General features: G+C 51.9%; 1 protein-coding gene across 1 annotated transcript in view; it reads left to right on the forward strand.

Annotated features, from left to right (window-relative positions):
• Positions 1-1,017: 1,017 nt before the first annotated feature.
• LOC309410060 (rho GTPase-activating protein 7-like) overlaps positions 1,018-19,498 on the forward strand; it is a gene marked incomplete at both ends in the record, with an annotated part of 60,441 nt that continues 41,960 nt past the window's right edge. The window contains 3 exons of the mRNA XM_082006379.1: positions 1,018-1,124; positions 1,381-1,446; positions 3,269-3,321. Of these exons, the coding sequence (XP_081862505.1) occupies positions 1,018-1,124; positions 1,381-1,446; positions 3,269-3,321 (226 nt within the window). The remainder of the gene's footprint in view (positions 1,125-1,380; positions 1,447-3,268; positions 3,322-19,498) is intronic.

The following is a 19,498-nucleotide window of genomic DNA, read 5'->3' on the forward strand; positions in this document are numbered from 1 at the left end:
GCTCTGACAGCGTGCCTTGAGTGCTATAAGAGGCCTTTGGATAAATGATAAGCCACTTATCTTCAAAATGTATATTTTTTATTTAACTGTGAATAAATACTCCTCTGTGCTGGCTAATAAAGCTGTCACTTTGGGCAAAAGAATGACTCGAGTTTAACCTTTACTGTTAAGTTATTAATTATCTTTTTTTTTTTTTTTAACAGTATGCACATGCTCGTATACCCCTTTAAATATTTCTGAGAGAGACTGGCAGTATCCAAACACATGGTTACCAGCTGCAGCCAGCTCAAGCTAAAACATTACACCCACGGTCTCATTCGGGTGCAGATGAAATCCAGATGCACAAACGCTCAAGTTCTTCACAAGGGACATGCTAAATGGTACATAAAAACACTTGTATCTTGGCTTTTAATACTATGGGCAGGTTCAGATTATTTTTGCAGCGACTCTAATGACTAGTTGTTCGCTTTTTTTTTGTTCAAATATGTTGTTTTACCATTCTGGATAATTTAAAAATGCCAACATTATCTAAACGCATCTGCTGAGTGAGGATGTTCACTTCATCTCAACACGGCCTGATGTTTCCAGAAATGTTTCCGCCCTTGCAGGAGTCCCAGGGGAGAGATGGTGAATGTGAGAAGCTTCGAGGAATGTGGAGCGACTTTGCTGCTTTTTCCTAGCCACAGCTTTATTTTTAGTGTGCCTCATGTTTAAGCCCAGGGTCATGTCTGAGAGACAACGGGAGGTACTTTAGTTCCGTTATGTGAATAGTCAGACTGTTCATTTTCTTCTTTACAGCTGTGATATCTCCATGAAATTGTAGGTGACTGACACAGACACATTAGGCATCAAGATAAAAATGAAATGAAGCAAAAAGAGTTTTGTGCAGTATGCCAGGAGCATGCCAGTGCTGCAGTGCCTGGGACTGCTTAGGGGACCAAACCGGAACGTCATTCTGCGCTCTCGGGAGGACTGCCGGCTGTCTGCCCTCAGGGAGCTGTCAGCTGTCCACCGGAGATGTCCGAGCGGTGCGCAGGTGTCAGCCATGGCCAGCCCCTGCCCAGTGCTGCCTGCGGCAGAGGGACTGCACAGAGCAGCCGCCAGCGGTTCACGGCACGTTACGGGTCTGGGAGAAAAGCTGCCGTGGGGAGGAGGCGTGTCAGTGGCCTCCAGTATTCCTCTGCTGTCCTGTTCCTGCCCTTTTAAAGCTCACATGAGCTTTCCTCATCAGCAGAAGGGCTGGAGCCAGGCAAGGAGCCAGGGGCTCTGCTTTGCGCTCAGAGGACTTGGGTGTCTCTGCCCCGCCAGCTCTCCAGGTGTTGGGGCAGAAACCAGCCTCTTGCACAAGTTGCGGTATGTGTGTCTGCCATCGCCCTTCAGGTGGCTGCTTACATCGTTTTTAAACCTGAGTGCCTTCATGACGTTAAATCTCATCTCCGTGGAAGGGTTAGTTCCTGTAATGCATCCTGAACGTGGCCAGGGAGGTGTCTGCAAACTGTCCTGCGCAGGACGAGCTTGCCGCTCTGAGCGTTTCCCCGGCAGGGAGGCATGCGGAACGGCCGCTTGCGTGGCCCAGATACGCGTGCGGTTATATCTGGGAATTGCATTTGTCCAAAACTGAAAAAACTTTTTGAAATGGAAGCATATACTTAGTGCTTTCTCTTCATCATGATACTGACTTCAAGTGTCTTGGAAATACGGGCCAAAAAATCAGCTGTGCATGTAAGCTGAGTTCGTTGTATCAAATGCATTACACGTGGCTGAGGACTACCCGATCCACTCCGCGGGTCAGAGCTGAGTGGCGGCTCCGAGGAGGGGATGCTTAACGCTGCGGTTCACGGCCTCGGAGCAGTCACTGTCCCTGTCAGCAGCTGCGTCTCCAGTCTTCGGATTTCCTTCTGCTGAGGGACATTTAATTAAGTTGTCTTAATCAGGATGCAGGCTTGCAGCGTGGGTCCACAACATAAGAAATCAGCTTTCCAGACTCCAGGGGTGCTCTCGGACCTCCCCGGGATGCAGCTGGGTGCTGGGAGCATCCGGCTGTGGGGGTTTGGTGATTTATCAGCTGAGGTATAGGCGAGTGCCTGTGTTGGTGATGTGTGTGCTGGAGCAGCCCGGTAAGTAATGCTGTGTGTTGCTGTGTGCTGAAATCGCTTCAACACCACCATGGAAACTCCTTCTTGTGAGATACCGGACCCAAACCTGCTGCCAGGAATAGAAACGGTGGGTGTGTGAAGCCCGTGTGTAACACCGGCAGTCGTTCATAGTCACCTTCTGTTCAAGTTATTTCCCCATCAGTTACTTTTCCAGAACTGATTTTGCCAAGGAGCTTCACCAGCGCCGAGCTACGTCAGGTACTTGCTTTTTGTACGTATGCAGCGACTTCCATTGTAAAGCTATTTCATCCTCACCTCCCAGATCGGGAGGAAACCGAAATTTAACAATTGGACATGCCTCTACATTTTCCAGCATGTGCTCGTAAGAACAGACTTACGCGGGCGCTATTTCCAGGCGTGTAACTGAATGGGTATGTGGCAGAGGATTTTTGCATGTCCCTGCCACTGCTTAGAGAGTGGGTAGCACAGGAGAGAAGTGCCTTCGGGGCAGGGTTTCTCTGAGGATGTTCCTCGGGTAACCGATTAATCGGCAGCCTTTTCTGTTCGAATGGTCTCCGCACAAAACCTTCACTAAAATCAATCCCGTAACACAGGAGAAACATCCCATTCCGCTTCTAGACCCGGCTGCTCTGGTTAAAATTACTATTAAAAAACCCCCACAACCCAAACCCAACCAAAAACATCCCAAACAACTGCGTACTAGCAAAGGAGACGGCAGGCACTAAATTGGCAAGCTCCGGGAGGAGGAGGAAGCCGTCACGCAGACGGTTAATGCAGCGCAGTTGGGAACGCCAAGGTGCGACGCTCCCAGAAAGACGCGTAGCCTCGCTCGCTCTCTGTGACGCTGCGCGGTAGGGAACGGCTGCGTTCATGCGCGGTGGGAGCGAGCCTCGGAGCCGGGCCGAGCGCCGTGGCGGGGACCCCAGCGCAGCCACGGCCTGGGCTCTGCGCCCCGGCTCCAGCTCCACAGAGGGCTGTTGTGAGCTACCTGCAGACTTCTGTGCCGAAACCTCTCCGGTCCAGCTTAAGAGGCAAAAACTGGGAGAATACGTTTGCTGTGGTTCTAACATGCCGCAACTTCTCTCCAAGACGGTGGATCCGTGCGGGCGAGGATGGAGGCGCCGGGGAAGCCCGGCCTGAGGGGACTGCAGCAGCAAGGCCTGGCATGGCTTCTGGAAGCGCGCGAGGGAAAAACGCCTCACAGGTCAGTCCAAATTTTGGCGTATTTAATCCTGAGCTGGTGTGAATCAGACATCAGGGCTTGATCGAGGAATGAAAGTGCCTCTACTTTTTCAGCAATTCTGCTCCTTTTAATGCTGCTGCGTTGTGTGTCGCGCCGGAGTACTTGCCTTCGCCTGTGCTGCTTTTTTCACTTGTGGGACCAAGTGGGTTTTTTGAACTGCTGGTTTGTATATAGAGCTGCAAATTTTCAGAATTATCTAGAATTTGATTCCTAGCTTTCAATGTTTATATTTGTTCTTTAGCTGGAGTTTTGTAGACATTTTAAAATATGAAGGTGTCGGTCAGCTGCGCGGTGCCCAGCAGCCTCCTCTCAAGGCACTCGAGTAACGCTTAAAGCTGTACGATCGCAAGCAGTTGGGAGGACAAGCCCAGAAATAAGCCTGAAGGAGTAAATGAAGAAATAGTCCCTTAGATACCAGCTTTCGGGTGATGGTACATAGAGAGCTCAGGAGAATATAGCAAAAATTCACGTCCCGAGAAACTAGTTGTTAGTGCATGGACAAACACGCTGCCAGCCTGTTGCGGGGGGGGAGAGGTGTGAGCGTTGCATGGCCGGATGAAATGAGTGCTTATGAAACAGGGACTACATAAAACCTTCTTCCAGAACAGCAATGCTGCTGGAAGGAGCTTTGGAGACTTTAAGCCTGGTATATTGTGGTAAAAATACATGCGCTGTTGGGAGCAGTGAGGAATACTTGGTAGGTGAATACAAGGATTTTCTCCCAGAGCTTTGATTTCAGATCTGGCAGATTTTCAGAGTGAAGTCAATGCAGAAGTTCTGGATAACTCCAGGTACGATGGAGGTAAACCTTACCAGAGCACCTCTGGGTGCACATAGTACTGTCGTGTCCTGTTTACAGCTATCGCGGGCAGCCCAACACTGGAAGGCAGGGCTGAGGTTCTTTTTAAGTTGACCTCCAAAGCTTTTAGTGGACAGAGGGTAAAAAAAATAAATCCATTACTCAGCTTTTGCCTGCACTGACTGCAGTAGGAGCTAATTTGACGTAAGGCTGAATAGGTAACTCCTATTCGAGTTCATATTTTCTTCCTTCTGCTATTGTTGCTGATGTTCACAGGGACTCTGATGAACAACTTGGGCAAAAATAAGAGAGTAGATAGCGGGGAGCAGCTTGACTAAAACAAGTGAAACATGAAATCTCCAATTTGATCCTTTCAGTCTGGAAATGCATGCCTGCCAGAGCAATACCAGGGTTAAGGATGGACAACTGCAGGAGGGGGGTTGTGAAGGAGCAGGCGATCCCCAGGGCTGGTGTGAGGGCGGAGTGAAGCTCTGACCAGGCTCGCTCTGCCGGAACTCCACAGCCAGTATTAGTGGCTGTTAACAGCCGTGAGGCTAAACCAAAGCCTGGGTCCAGCCAACCCCTAGCACATGGGCAAGGTCAGCTTTCAAGTTCAGATCTGAGCTTCCCAACTGCTCTGTATATTTTGCACAAAAGCTGAGGCTGCTCCGATCATACCATGAAGAGTTTAGATCAAGAACTAACATTTGTTGCTCTGAGCTCCCTGGATTTCGCACTGTGTAACGTCTCCCGGAGCTGGGCAGGAGCCACGCTAGTCAGGGTGGCTGTGCTACAGCCCTGCTTGATCAGCGCTGCCGGGGCAGGTCTGAGGAGGGGCATGCAGGTGGGTTTGGTGTCAGGTATGACCTGGGAACACATGTGGATATACGCCCCGAGAGGCTTGTCTGGTGCCTGTGCTTGGCAGGAAGGTTTCTGGTATACTGCATAGTGAAAGCATATGGAAACAGCCACTTGTAACTGTTGGACAAAAAATTTATATGTTTTCTTTGGCTGGAACTGAGAACTTCTTGATCTTGACAGATGCAAATGCATGGCAGAAACCCTCAGAAATAGATTTCTTCCCTGGGTAACTCCACATTTTTACCTTCATGTCATCTTGTCTTTACCAACTAATAAGTAAAGAACAACACCAGATTGTTCTTATTGACACTAAGATTGACTTGTCTTTTAGAAGTTAAAAAATTAAAGCAACAACAGTAGATTGTTCCAAGAGGGTGTCTGGGATCCAAGAGCCTGACCCCACCTTTGGGGTGCTGACCCTCCATTTCACTTCTTAACGTCAGTATTTCTGGTATCTCCTTGGTGTTTCTTGGAGAGTAAGCAAGCCAAAGCGTAACTGGAAAGCTCTTAAGAATGACTGCCACAAAGTCCATTTTCTAAAGGTTTCTTGTCGTCTTTTTCTTCTACCTGATGTTGCCGGGAAATCTGGGGCTAGTGTGGTTGGTGCAACGTGGGATTTCGGGGTGGCTGCTCAGGGAATCAGCCTCAGCTGACAAGGCTAAGGGTCAGTTCTGGTCTCCTCTTGATTTTCGGTGTTTACAGAAAGATGTGAACTTGAACCCGCATGCTTCTTCAGGAACCCTTTCTGGGAAGTCAGAAATAATACCTGTCTACCTGTCTGTCCAGCTGCCTGTCCTTGAGCCCTGTACTCCAAGCGCTCAGGCTGTGTGTTAGCACGTGCAGACGTGCACGGAGCAGAGCCTCGGGCAGCCGGCCCACACGCAGGGCCTGACGACCGTCCGGGGGGCGGCGGGGCCTGGGGGCTGCGCTGGGACCTGCGCTCTGTTAGCACAGAGGTGAAGGCTGGGCTTGCAGGCAAGGGGCCTCTGCTGGCCCTGCTCTCCGGTGCGTGGTCCCCATCCCCAGCAGGGAGCTGGCAGCAGCCCAGACAGGGCAAGAGTAATGAATGTTCTAGTTACTGAAAATGGCTTTCTGGATTATCTTTCTTAAGCAGCTCAGTGGGTTGTGCATAGCCCTTTCCACCTGTGGCTTGCGTTCATCTTTGCGGGGACAGAGGATTTTGTAGGAGCACTTCCACCTGGCAATCCACCGTTCTCTTGCCAGTGGGGCTTCCCTCTCTCCAGCCCCGAGACTGTGTTCAAAATAAGTCGAAGCTGCGACCGCTAAGATGAGATTTTGGTTTTTGCTGAGCCTACAGGCAATTCACTCTTTATAAAAAGACCTTTCAGAGGCACCAAGGGGCTTAACTGCTATTGCAAACATCCCCATTCCTCTTTCAAAACAAGCAGCAAGTTATTCTCTGGGCTGAAGTTACGTTTCGGTTTGGAAGTTTATTGATGCTGCGGGTGAGGTGTGATACGCTCCTCCCCTAGGACGGAGCAAAGAGGCTGTCAGATTAGTTTGGGACTTTCAGTGGAGGAATAGGACACTGGGAATTGTATTTTGTGTAAAATCTATGATTTGGGGGTCTCCAAGGTCCTCAGACTGCTTTGAAAATCCTAGCTTTAATTTGTGTGGGCTGGTCATGACTCCGGCACGGGAGCACAAAGGAGTTTGAGCTGGTCTGAACGGTAGCACCAAACCCAGAGTCACTGCTGGCAGCCGCGGAGCCCATCACACCGGACTGGCATTGCAGTCTGTTGGAAGCAGCGAGGGGCTTATCACGTGTACGTACACCATGTGTTGGTCAGTAGGAATATTGAGCATGAAAGTTACTGAGGAGCAGAAGTAACACAAATTCTGCCAGGTGGATGGCCTCTTTCTTCTGTAAAACAATAACCAGAACTTAAATCACAGCTTTTCCAGATGGTATGAACAAGGCTCAGCACGATCAGGAAGCCTTTTGAGAAGCTTGTTGTTCGGGCATTTGCTGTCTCTCAGGAAGGTTATCCCGCTGTCCTCGGGAGGAGGAGAGCCACAAACTCCCACTTCTGGTCCTGGACCATATCACAAAGGTCAGACTTCAGTTTATTGCAATTATGGGTTTCTCAGAAAAAAGGTTGTAAATTAGTAGTTCTGATAATCGGAAAATATGCACATGCAGACACAGACATTGAAAGAAATATCAAAATGCTTTTTACTTTAGAAAATAACACTTCAAGAAATAGAAACTCTTTGAATAATTTTCTGTGAAAAAGTGCATACTTCTGATTGATTGAATTCCGCTTGTCCTTCCCAAGGTGGCACAATTTAGGTGGTACTTGAAAACCCAAGCTATAGCTCTCTTAAAACCCCATAGAGATCATCTCTTCTTCCAAACACAAACTAATGGCCTTTTAGCAATCTGGACCTCTGCTCTTTAAGGTATTTCAATGCTATTGAGCCTTTCACGACAGCAGTTCTGGCGCTTCATTCTGCCGCAGCCGTTCCCTGCTGCCGTTGCAGGTGCCCCAGCAGCAAGGCCGTCGTCCTGAGGGCTGTGGTGGCACACGTGCCATTGTTGGTGATACGGGTTAGAGCTGAGGTTTCTGTAGATGTTAAATAGGATTTGTTATTTGTCAGAGGAGAAAATTTGTTTTTAATATAATGTGTTTTATAGACTTCTATTAGAGAAAGATGGGGAAAACCAGGCATGACACACTCCTTGCTTTGTCAGAGTAGTTCTTCATAGTCTAATTGTATTGTTTGCTGTACAACAGAGGCATTGTAAGTTATTGTGACTGAGTTCAGTCTTGCCTGAGATACTATTAGTTCTTCTACTTAATGGTGTTAAAAACAAAGCTAACACCAAGAAAGCAACCATATTCAGTAGAGCAAAAGGTACATTTTCTTCTGCCTAATATTATTGCTTCTGTTCTCTTCTAAAAACAGTGTTGTGGTAAGTCTTTCCAATGAAGAAATTAGGGAATTCTTCAGTGTGCTTGTATTTCTGTGTCAGTGCAGAGGAGAAGAAGAAAATAAAGCCCCAAGAATGGTATCTGACCTGCTCTTAGCTGGCTCCCCGGCAAGGGGAGCTGCGCAAGCCCTTCCCAGCGGCTGCATCCCTTGGCACCCGCAGGCTTGGGGGCCGTGGGGTGTGACAGCCAGCATGGCCGTGGGGATTCCTTGGCAGGCGTGAGAGCCCAGCAGGACACCAAGCGCTGCGGTCGCTCGGTGCGCTGCGCGACGCCTCGTTCAGAGCCGTGCTTGGTCCTGGTGTCCCTCGGTTGCACCTTGAGGTCTGGGCTGCATTTGGAAAGGGAAGGAACTCCTGCAAGGAGCCGCACTTTCAACCGTTTGTTTCTGGTTTGGGACAGAATATAAGCCACACCAAGAGCTTTCGAGGGGGAGGCAAGCCAGAGCCTTTTGCAACAAATCAGTTTTTGTGCCAGTCCAACCGCTGCACAGTATGAAGGGCTGGGCAGTAAAGATTTAGCAGCCTGTTTGGCGTGGGCTTCTCTCCTTTTCCCTGGATGGCAGGTTGTGCTCCGTGCCGGGGGTCTCCCAGGCAGCTCCCCCGGGCTCGCAGTAGCAGAGGGACCAAAACACCCGTCCGCTGCGCTGGGAAGGGGCAGGGGGCCAGGTGCACCCCTTGGCTCTCCTCCCCTGCTCTTTCCAGAACACTGGTTGCCTTGACAAATATTTCGCAGTGTTGTCACAAACATCCAAGGAGACCGTGGTCCCTCCCCTTCTGCCCAAAGATTGGCAAAGCTGTACGTAACCCCCCAAAAATGAAGCATGCCTTGGCCCGTGCTACGTCCCTGCCCACCGCGTGGCGCGGGTCGGTGGCTGGGCGGCAGCTCTGGCTGGAGGGGAGGGTGCCTTCGCTTCGTGTGGTGCTGCCTCCCTCTCCCCCAGCGGTGCGGGTTCCAGCCCCGTCCCCGGGCTAACGCCGGGCCAGGCAGAGGCGCGTGCGCCCTGCCCGCGCTGCCTCCGCGCAGCTCGCCTGCCGCGCCGAACGCGCAAGATCCTTTCCCAGCGTGTGACAGCCCCTGGGTGGGGGGAGCTCCCCCACAGGCATCGCCAGGGGTTGCTTTGTCTGCAGGGAGGTGACCTCAGGCTTTATATTTACACTGTGACCCGGTGCTCTCTTCTCCTGCCTTGTCTGTGCAGAGCAGAGTGGGTAGGAGCGGCATTTTGCCCTGTGCCAGCAGCTGCGTAGCAGGGCATGCTGCGGAGCCCAAACGTGGAGCCCTGGACATGGCCGGTGGGAGCAGCAGGGAGCTGAGACCCGGCCTGGGCCGGAGGTGCTCAGGGTGCTGCAGGAGGCAGCCAGCCACAGCCAGGAGCGAGACAAGGCTGTCCCCTCACTCAGCCAGGTCACTGCCTCCTCTCCCAGCAGCGGCCATCTTGCCGAAGCCGCTCCTGGGGCTCTCACGGAGCGGTGCAGAGCTCTGCCATGGGCGCCGAGCAAGTGGGGAGAGACGCTGCCCTGGGCTGAGCCTGCGCTGCTCCCGCTCGCCTCAGCACAGCACCGAGCGTCGCCGACCCTGCCCAGCTCTCCCTGCAAGAGCATTAGGACCAGGCCCTCTGAAAGTATTTTTTAGGGACTGCAGGGTAATCTGGCTCCATATGGGTTGAGATTTCCCCACCTTTCTCATCTTGCAGTCACCACCAGAGACTTGTGTTGGCTCAAGCTTCCTTCCAAGACATCCTTTCCTTGCCTGTACGTACCAGCTGCCCATAGCCCAGCCTCTGCCAGGCTTCTGTCTGAGCACAGAGCTCTGCCGAGCCCTGCTTTGAGATGAGACATCTTGTGTTGACTCATTTTGACCCGGGCGACCTTCCAGAACAGACAGTTACACGCGAGTTACGCTGGGCTGTGAGAAAGCAGCATGGATGTGTTTTTCCTAAATATAAGGGAGAGAGCTGTGGGTAGTATTTACTACCCTGCACCAGATACAAGAGCTTTACCCAGCACTGGCCGGCGCAGAGGCATGGGGACTTCTGTAGAAGCACACCTGTATGCAAACAACATACTGCTCCAATTAAAAAGTATTTAAGATGTAAGGATATGGGCATCGGTGACCCTGAAAAGGTCTGCAAAGAGAGGGGAAGACAATGCCCTGCTCTGCATGTGACAGGATGGCCAAAACAGTATCATGACTTGTGTGCAAACTCCAGGCGACCTCAAGGAGGAGCTGAAGAAGGTTGGTTACTTGTCTGACATTTGTTGCCGTCGCTCCTGGGTTGCTGTGCTTAGCCCAAGCATCGCAATTCAAAAAAGAAATTGGTAAAGAGGATAATGCTGTCCCTGGAGACCACACAGGAGATCCAGGTACTGGATCCCTGCGGTTCCTTCTGGCCTCGTGGGCTGCAGCAATGATGGAGGGGACCAGCAGGATCCCGTGGTGTGTCCACTCCTGCAGAGCCAGGTCGCCACTGGGGGGAGGCTGACGCTCGGAGGAGCCTCAGAAGAAGAAAAGTTTATTAAAGGAAAAGCAGAAAGGTCACGTTCTCCTGGAGCTCCTTCTGGTTCTCTTTTCTTCTCTGATACCAGTGTCTACCCACCTCCATGCTGCAGCCCGGGTGACTGCCAGCTGACCCACTGACTACACAACTCGTGCTCGCTCACTGCAAACCACACAGAAATGTACTGCTCTGTCTTCGTAAACAGGCTAAAAATACTGTGGTGCTGTTCCTCCAAGGGCCCGGGAGTTCAGAGAGGCTGGGAAGGAAGCCGGGGTCAGGCTGCCTCCGGGGACCAGGCGCAGGCGTCACATGCAGGCGTGGAGCCATGGGATGGTCCCCTCCGGCTCTGCAGAAACGGGGCCTGGCTAAAAGAGACCCAGCGCTAGTGTCCTGTTGCCCTGGTCCTGGCAAGTCAGTGGTGCCAGGTCTCCTCGGGTTAGCGCTAATTGTGCAAGAGTGCAGGAGATGTGACTTGGAAAACCCCAGAGCTGTGTGAGAAGCCCAGCGCAGCAGCGGGGAGCAGCCCGGGGCGCTGGGACTGCTCACAAAGCTTGGCTTTGGTTCTGTTCCTCTTCAGAAGAGTATTTTTTACTCTTTTCTGTGTTACTGCATGCATTGGGTTCAAAGCTACCAGCGTCTTGCCGAATGCTGCCTTCTCCAGGTGGTGCCACCCCCAGTCAGCCAGGGCTAACACTGTCTTCTGGACCCCTTTTCTGAAGGGTGCTCTGTGTGAGGCTTGTGTCTCCATTTCCTCTGGTTTCTAGAGTCAGAAAAGACTATGCTTCCAGACATCCTATTTCAGAAGCAATTAAAAGCTAATTTCTGTTCTCATCGCATCAGTGTGCCTTGCTGAAGGCCATGGCTGCCTAACCACATCCCGGTCAGGGTAACCAGGACCTGTGGCTGGACATCTCCCTCCACGAGTGACGCAGGAGCATGTTCCAACTAGAAACTCATCAGGAGTTATTTCGGTTTGCTATAGATGCCTGGCACCCATGAGGACCTGCAGTGTTTTTGGATTTTCCTTCCTTAGTGCTTAACGTCGTTACCTGGTGCGAGACTCTGCAGCACAGGGTTAATTAGTAATGAGCTCTGGTGCCCGCTCAGGCGTCTGTTGGGTGCTGTGAGCAGCTGAAGATGGAGGCCAGGGATCAGCTCTGGTCTCCCAGCAGTAATGGCAGTGATCTCTGCTGTTGTACGCTGCCTGCTTTCTCCATCTGTCCGCGGTACTTGTAAATTTAAATTGCCCCCACGTGAGCTGTGGGGGTGGGAGCCGGGGGCTGGCTGCTCTCCCTGGGTCTGCAGGAACTGCCTGGTGCCGGGCAGTTCAGTCTCAAAGGGAGAGGGAATAGGTCCAAAGCTGAATAAATGCATGTGGTGGACAGCACACACGTTAAGGCCCAAATGGGCTACGAGCATCCCCCGGTCTCTACCCACTCAAACCCCCCGTGAAACCCCAAACCGCCCAGCGCCCAGGTGGGCTGGTGTGGAGGTGGGAGCTGCCCTCTCACCTGCTTGCGTGCGCCGTCTCGCCGCGTGCCCGCAGCCCATGCGCAGCAGCGCCTGGCCACACTCCCCGTACGGGCTGCTCGTTGCGAAATGAATTCAAACCGTGGTCAGCTGCCTGTTCTCCAACCCAAATGAATTCAATACAGAGATTGTTTTAGAGAAAATAACCTTTGCTGTGTAAAAGAGTTTCGGTGTAAAACCACTAGATTTAGGATGCTTTTTCCGTTGCCTCTGTCAAAACGAGAGCGGAGTGTCAGGGGTGGTGTCCGTGCTACAGCAGGCTTTGCACTGAGCTCATTCAGCTGGGCCATGCTCCAGTTTATCGAGGATTTCTCACTGTCGTAACTCTAGTGCTTCGAGGACCTCTGTGCGTCTCGTTCCTCTCTGTCTCGCAGCTGATTTAAACTGTATGTTTCCTGTATTTATCTCCTGACAGTGTTTCTTGCCGGGGCCTGTGCCACCCACACCTTTGGCACTGTCAAACTCAATCCCTGTTGCAAACTTGGTTGTAGATGCTGATGCGAGACGGCAGGCGAAGGAGCTGCTGCTGAATACCGAGAGGAAGAGAAAGGAAACAGCATGTCAGAGCCCTGCCGAGATGCGAAGAGCGGCTGGAGGGAGCTGTGACCGAGCTGCTCTTTCCCAGGGAGGATTCTCCACCCCGTCCTGGGTGGGATCTCAGCGGTCCTGCTTAAAGCCGAGCAGACGGCGTTGGAGTTCAGCTGCCCCGGGCAGGACTTGCTCGCTTGCAGGGACACGGGAATAACTTCTGCGCAGGACAGTGATACGTTGCAGTTCACTCTCCCCATGGAAGGTAGGAGGAGGTTTATTTTCTTTCCTTGATTATTCTATTTCTTTAACGTTATTACCAGAAAACAGGGCGTGAGCTGTTTTGGGGGATGAAACGGCGAAGGTGTGGGTCTGGCTGTTCCTCCTGGGATGTGCTGCTTCTCTTTGGGCTCGTTTAGACAGAAAACAGAAACTTTTACAGTGCTAGATTTTGTTTGGGCTGTAGGGAAAAAAAAAAGGCAGTCATTAGAAATTTTGAAATTCTTGAATTTTTTGAAATTTTGCTTAAGCAGCCCTGTGACATACCAGGCATTTACTGCTACAGCACAGCCCGGTCTGTGCGGGGCGGCGCGGCGGGAGGGCTCCCTGCTCGGCAGAGGTTTCCCCTCTAGAGGGTAGCAGCTGCCGGCACTGCTCCAATGTGAAATTCCACGTGCTGGCCAAAAATTGGAGGTTTGAGTTTGTTAGATAGAAAATTTTGGTGTCTCCCCTTGAGCGTCAGGGCAGGGCAGCAGAGAGTGCTCTGGAGACCCCTCACAGGGATCACCTTGGTGCTCGCCCCTGAAGCATCGACCCTGCCCGTGCGTGCACAGGCAGGGGGGAACGCTTTCCCGCAGGGCACGGAGCGGGCTGGCAGGCAGCATGGGAGCCGGGAAAGCAGTAGCAATGCGGACAGCATTTCGGCCCTTGGGAAAACATCAGCATCGGAGGAGAAGTCACCCTGAGCACTGATGCCTCTTCCTGAAAAGTAATGGCAAAAGCAACCTGTTTACTGGGAGGGAAAAAGAGGAGAGGAGGACCTTTGTGGAGAGGCTGTGCCGGCCCCCAGCGCGAGCAGGGGCTGGAGAGGGCCAGCGGGTGCTGCATGGGGCTTCAGCGCTCTGTCACGCTCCCGCGTTCTCCCCGGAGCGGGAGAAGGTTTTTGGGTACAGGTTGATGCACGTGTTTGCTGTCTCAGCTGGTTCGACCCCTCGGTTGCTCTCCCACCTTGCTCCTGCACCGCTGGAGCCCCTCAGCAGCACTCCCAGCCTCTGGGAGCTGGTGCTCCCGTGCTGGGGCAATCCTGGCATTGCTCCTTCTGTCAGCTGGGCCAGCTTCAGCTCCCACCTTTGCCAAAGGCTTGCTTTGTAATGCTGAAAAAATCCTGCAGTAAATCTGACGGATCTGTAGGAGGGTATTAAGTGTCTGCATGTCAGATGGTGGCTTTTATTTTATCGCCCCGTGTAAAACATTTTGTATTCTCTGGGCGGGAGATGGAAGTGTTACAGTGAGTGTTTTCAGAAAATGAATTAGTGTCATGTCGTCCCTTCCCAGCGCTGCTCCCCTGACAGACAGCCACGGGGGCCCTGGCTGCCCAGCCTTGCCGGCAGCTCTGCTCTCGCATGGGCTTTGAGGACTGTTTGCCAGGACCACAACTGGGAATAACACTGCATTTCTTCTCCTTTGCCTCTCTATAAAATAAATCAAGCTGAGTTTTCAACCCTCTGTTTGCTGATGCTGTCCGGCCAAGTTTTGAGTCAATTTATTTCTCATTGCTTTGCGTCACCCTGGTGCTGTGCCGAGCACAAGAGCTGAGAAGAAACACAATTAAGTTTGCTGCATTTGAGGCCAGGGCTGAGCATCCACCATCGGTACACACAGGTCTAGGCGGTGGAAAAGGTGTCTTTTTTTAGGTAGAAAATTACTTGTCTTTTGGAAATGAATAAATTGTTGACATGAGATGAAAGTCATAAGAAGACAATGGGTTATGTTGCCAGATATTCACCATAAGAACATGACGCACTTGAGCGCTGATAAAACAAATGCGGTGGGAAGCGACCCAGAGGGATGCTGGCCGGAGGGCAGGAGGGGCTGAGCTGCTGGCCGTGCCGTGCCCAGTGGCAGGCAAGGACCCACCTTGCCCCGTGGCTGGCACTGGGCAGGGAGAAGCCACCATCGCTCTCCTATGCGTTGCATTCACTGGCGAGAGCCGCGTGTGGAGCCGGTAAAAGTGCTCGGCACGAAGCAGAAGCCGGAGGCGGGCAGTAGGGCAGCCCAGGTCCTGGCAGTACCTGTTCGGGGTGTGTGGTGGTGGGGAAGCCTGCTGGGGCGCTGCAAAGGCTCCCCGAGCGATCGTGGGGCTGCTGGGGTCAGTGCTTCCGGCTGGGAGCGGGGCTACCCCCCGTCGCCAGTGCTCGTCCTGTGGTGGGAGAGCTGTTAAAGAGTCAGGGAGGTGGTTCTGGGAGTGTTTTCCTGTGGATTTCTGTTCTTCTTGATATAAATTTGCCATTCTGGCTTCTGAAGTCCACCATTTAGGAACACTTCAGGGGCAGCATTAGCTGATACCTGCCAAAAACCCAGCCCTTGTGGTCTGGCAAGACTTGTGCAACAGGCGCTGAGTGCACACGCTGCCTGCAGTACCCGTCCTTCCTCCACCTCTTCCTGTTTCCCTTGATGCTCCTGGGAAAAGGCAGGACCTGGAGCTCTTGGAAGGCATGCTTGTGTGGGAAGGGAACTTGGCTTCTCTGGTGAATAGATAATAGCAAATAAATAGCCATTTTATGCATTAAAACAAAGCTTTATGAAAGGCAAAAGACAAAGGAAAGGCCCTGCTGACAGCTGGGTGGGTTTTTACTGTGGTGCCTGACGTCTTCTGGCTGCTGGAGCCTGGGGACCACTCGTGAGTCTCAGCTTGGTTCAGTGACCTTAAGCATCTGAAGTAGGATTGATGTTGGCCACCCTGGTTTCAGCTTTCCAGGGCCGTGGTAGTGCAGACCCTGCTGCTGCTTCCATCATCTTCCAGAAACGGGGCAGGAGTGGGATGTTTGCAGGGGATGGGGGTTTGCAATGGGCGCACAGAGGGTGGTTATGCAAAGAGGATGGTGCTCATGTGCTGCACAACAGCTTCCCACTCGCCTTCCCAGCTCCCAACTCTCACACAAGAATGAGGATCCTCTTTCAATCTGACCTTTTTCCTCAGTTTTACTCCTCGTATTTGGTAATTGTTCCTCCTTTCTTTCACGAAGCAGCACTAAACAGATGACTTCCCTGACACATGCTACCTGGCCTTGCAAGTTGGGGCCTTTCTATTTGTTAAGCAAAGCTTATTGATTTAATTTCTGTGTCATTATTCAAGCTAATATTGAATATGCCACTGATGATGGTGCATGAAATTGAACAGTCTGAAAAAAATGGTGAAATATTTAATAAACCCTTGCCAAAGGATGGAAAGGAGGTGGAGGTGAACATGCAGGTGCTGCGGCTGCAGGCAGGCTGTTAGTGCCTTCGGCTTCTGGGAAATACTGGCATGGCCACCTGAGCTGGTCAAACACCAGCGCTGGTTGCTGCTGGGGGACATGGATTGGAAGCCGTGTCAAATAGCAAATGGCCAAGTTTGTATCTGGCCCGCGCTGGCTCCCGTGCGCCTGTGCAGCTGCAGCCATGGCTCCGGAGGTGGTGCTGGCAGAGTGGTTCCCTCGGTGGCTACCAGCGCTGGGAGGAGGACGGGACCTTTCCTACCTACTGCGAGGAAGATGAGCTGGCTGCCGAGGTGGACATACTGTCCTTTCACCAGCACTCTTGGCCTAAGCAGAAATAGCCATCATACTCGACATTAGACAAAAGTATATAATCATGCATAAAGATGGGTCTGAAGAGTGTGTAATAAATGCAGACGCGTCTGTGGCTGGTTGTCCAGGGAATGTGGGAAAGACCCGTCAAACGCAGCTTTCTCTGGGCTCTCGAGGTGACTTGCCACTAGATGTCACAGCGTGCTTGGGTTTGCGGCAGGGGACCAGGCGTGCCACCGGCGCTGGGGCCCCCCAGCCAGCCCGCACAGGGCAGGTGGCGAGGCTGTTCCCTGAAGTCCTGTTGTTGGATTCAAGCAAGTAAATAGCATCTTTATGTCTGGGGTTTTTTTTAGAGCAGTTTGGAAGCGTTCTTAGATTTCATATGTCATTCAGTGAAGTCAGAGGCCAACAGGTGAATGAAGAGGTTCAGCCTGCAGCAGTGACCCCGGTGGGACCCCTCCCCTGGCAAGTACCAGTGGCCCTTCTCCCACCGCAGCAGATGGCAAACTCTCGTTAGCTTCAGCTAATTATCAGGAGCACACTATATATGTTTCAAAAGCTTTTGCTCTAAGGAAGACACGTTTGCTGCCAGCCCCTCTGTGCAGTCCTGTTCAGGCCAGCGCGATGCAAATGGAGGCCAGAGCTCGTGCAGATGTCTGGTACTGACCTCTGCCTAAACCATATCAAACAGCTATTTATAGGCACACAGGAAACCGCGCTGGACCGTGTGCTTCCTCTCTCATCTGAGCTGAATCTTTAATCGGCTCAGCAGCACAGGGAATGTTAATTTTGTGCGGTTTTTCATTGAACATTGCGCTGAGCAGGGGGTGGAATATGGACGTGGTTGGGTTTGGGAGGGCTGGTGGTGGGATAGGCAAGTCATCTTCTAAACTTGTTAAAGTTTCATAAAAAAAATGGGCATATTGTTAAAAGACTGTAGATTAGAGCACGATGCCTCTGCCGAATAGATAAATGAATGACAGCATTTAAAACCTCCTGGTGGAAGTGATTCACATAGAGACCCAGACTGACAAGGCCACACCACCACCAGTACCCAGGCAGTTCTTCGGTGAAGTGTAGCTATTAAAGCAGTGATGGGATCACGCTGCAGCATTCGTTCGCCATCAAAAATGAGTGTGTTTTTGACAATCTCAGACTGAACAAATGACACATCCAGGTGTTACCTGGGCTAGACAGTAATATTCTTTCCTCGTGTTCAGTAGCATCGCTGATCTCAAGACCAGGATCTGCCCAGCCCGAGCAGGGATCTCGTGCTCTGAACGGTGGCCTTTGATCTGGAGAGCAGCTCCCTTTTCCAGGACACTGCTCCCTCCCTGCTCCCTCCCTGCTCCCTCCTTGCATACAGGGACGTCGAGCGGACGTGGGCACGCTGTGAGGGGAAAAAGAGTAACCTTGCCGTGTTTCAGAAAAGCATCGCTTCCCTGTGTCGGTAGCAGTGAGAAGATGGATGCTCAGGCTATTTGCAAAGAGGAGAAAAGGTGAGATGCTTATAAACACTAGGAAAACCAGCAACAGCTTCTCTGGGCTGTCCCACCTGAGTGTCTTAAGGTTGAGCGAGGTCATAGAATCATAGAATCATTTAGGGTGTTAAAAATCATTGAGTCCAACTCGATGTAAACCTAACACTGCCAGTCCACCACTAAACCGTGTCCCTAACGCACCACATCTACATGTCTTTTAAATACCTCCAGGGATGACGACTCAACCACTTCCCTGGGCAGCCCGTTCCAGTGCTTGACAACCCTTTCAGTGAAGAAATTTTCCCTAACATCTAGTCTAAACCTCCCCTGGTGCAACTTGAGGCTATTTCCTCTCGTCCTATCGCTGGTTACTTGGGAGAAGAGACCAACACCCACCTCACTACAACCCCCTTTCAGGTAGCTATAGAGAGCGATAAGGTCTCCCCTCAGCCTCCTTTTCTCCAGGCTAAACATCCCCAGTTCCTTCAGCCACGCATCGTAAGACTTGTGCTCCAGACCCCTCACCAGCTTTGTTGCTCTTCTTTGGACGTGCTCCAGCACCTCGGTGTCTTTGAGGATCTGGCTTCTGGGGAATCAGCATCAGCCCATGGGGTGACAACTGCAGCCTGGCTCCTGCTCCGAGCAGCTAACGCCAGGTGAGACCGCCTGCCCGAGCCTCAGTTACTGGTGGGGTGGGAGGAAGGAAGCCTTCTCCTGTATGGAGACACAGGTTATGTGGGAGGGTGGCATTGTCTAACAGGTTTACTTCTGTAGGATGGTGCTGGAAATTAGAACAGCAACTCTTCGGAAAAAAAACCCCAACACTTAAAACATTAACATAAATCTAATTTCCTGCAGTTATCACCAATCGTGGATTATTTCTGCAGCATGACCAACCTGCTGCAAGGCACTCACACTAGTATTGTTAATGTATACTGGTGTATATAGTAAATGTAATTTCCAGACACATTAGGGTTTCTCAAGGAGAGTGCAGATAAGGTGTGGGCTGGGAGGCAGCCAGCCCAAGTGCTCTGCAGGAGGAATGTGTGGGCAAAGAAACATGCAGTGCCCTGAGTTCCCTGTCACTTGGGGGTTTTTTTCTACTCTTGTGCTGTTCTGTCACCCTCAGATGTGTCAGCGTTTGATTTACACCAGCAAAAGAGCTGAATCTGGAGCCTGGCAATTAAAAACCACTGAGGAAAGCCTGGGGTATGTTGAAGAGCAGCGTGGTTAGCTCCAGAGCAGCCGCTGGGGAGGACCCGGCACCGGGGGCTGCAAGGCAGGTAACTCGCTGTCCCAGCAGCTTGCCCTGAGCAGTCTTCCGCACAGCCGGATGGTTTGGCGGAGGCCTTAGCTTTGCTTTGCTCCTTTCCCAAGGCTATGTGAATGCTCCTTGAAGTGAAGTGCATTCACTTCTCCTCCTCCTGAAGTCAGAACCTGGCTTTTTCCCTTTTATCCCACTCCCACGTCAACCGGATTCGTACAGACTCAGTGGGTTTCCCTGTGGCTGCGTGTGGTGCCCTGAAGCTGTGATCTGCTGGCACCAGGAGAGTCTACACTTGCTAGTTGTCAGGAATTGCCTTGTCAGTTTGCTTCTAGGCTCTACCTTCACAGCTGCTCAGCTTTTTAACATTTTAATGCAATGCTAGGGAGTTTGCCGAATCTAAATCCCCTGGTGTGCGGTATCCGTTGAGGGCAGC

Source organism: Phaethon aethereus, assembly GCF_964289735.1.
Source record: "Phaethon aethereus genome assembly, chromosome: 14".
In the NCBI taxonomy this organism is placed as follows: domain Eukaryota; kingdom Metazoa; phylum Chordata; class Aves; order Phaethontiformes; family Phaethontidae; genus Phaethon; species Phaethon aethereus.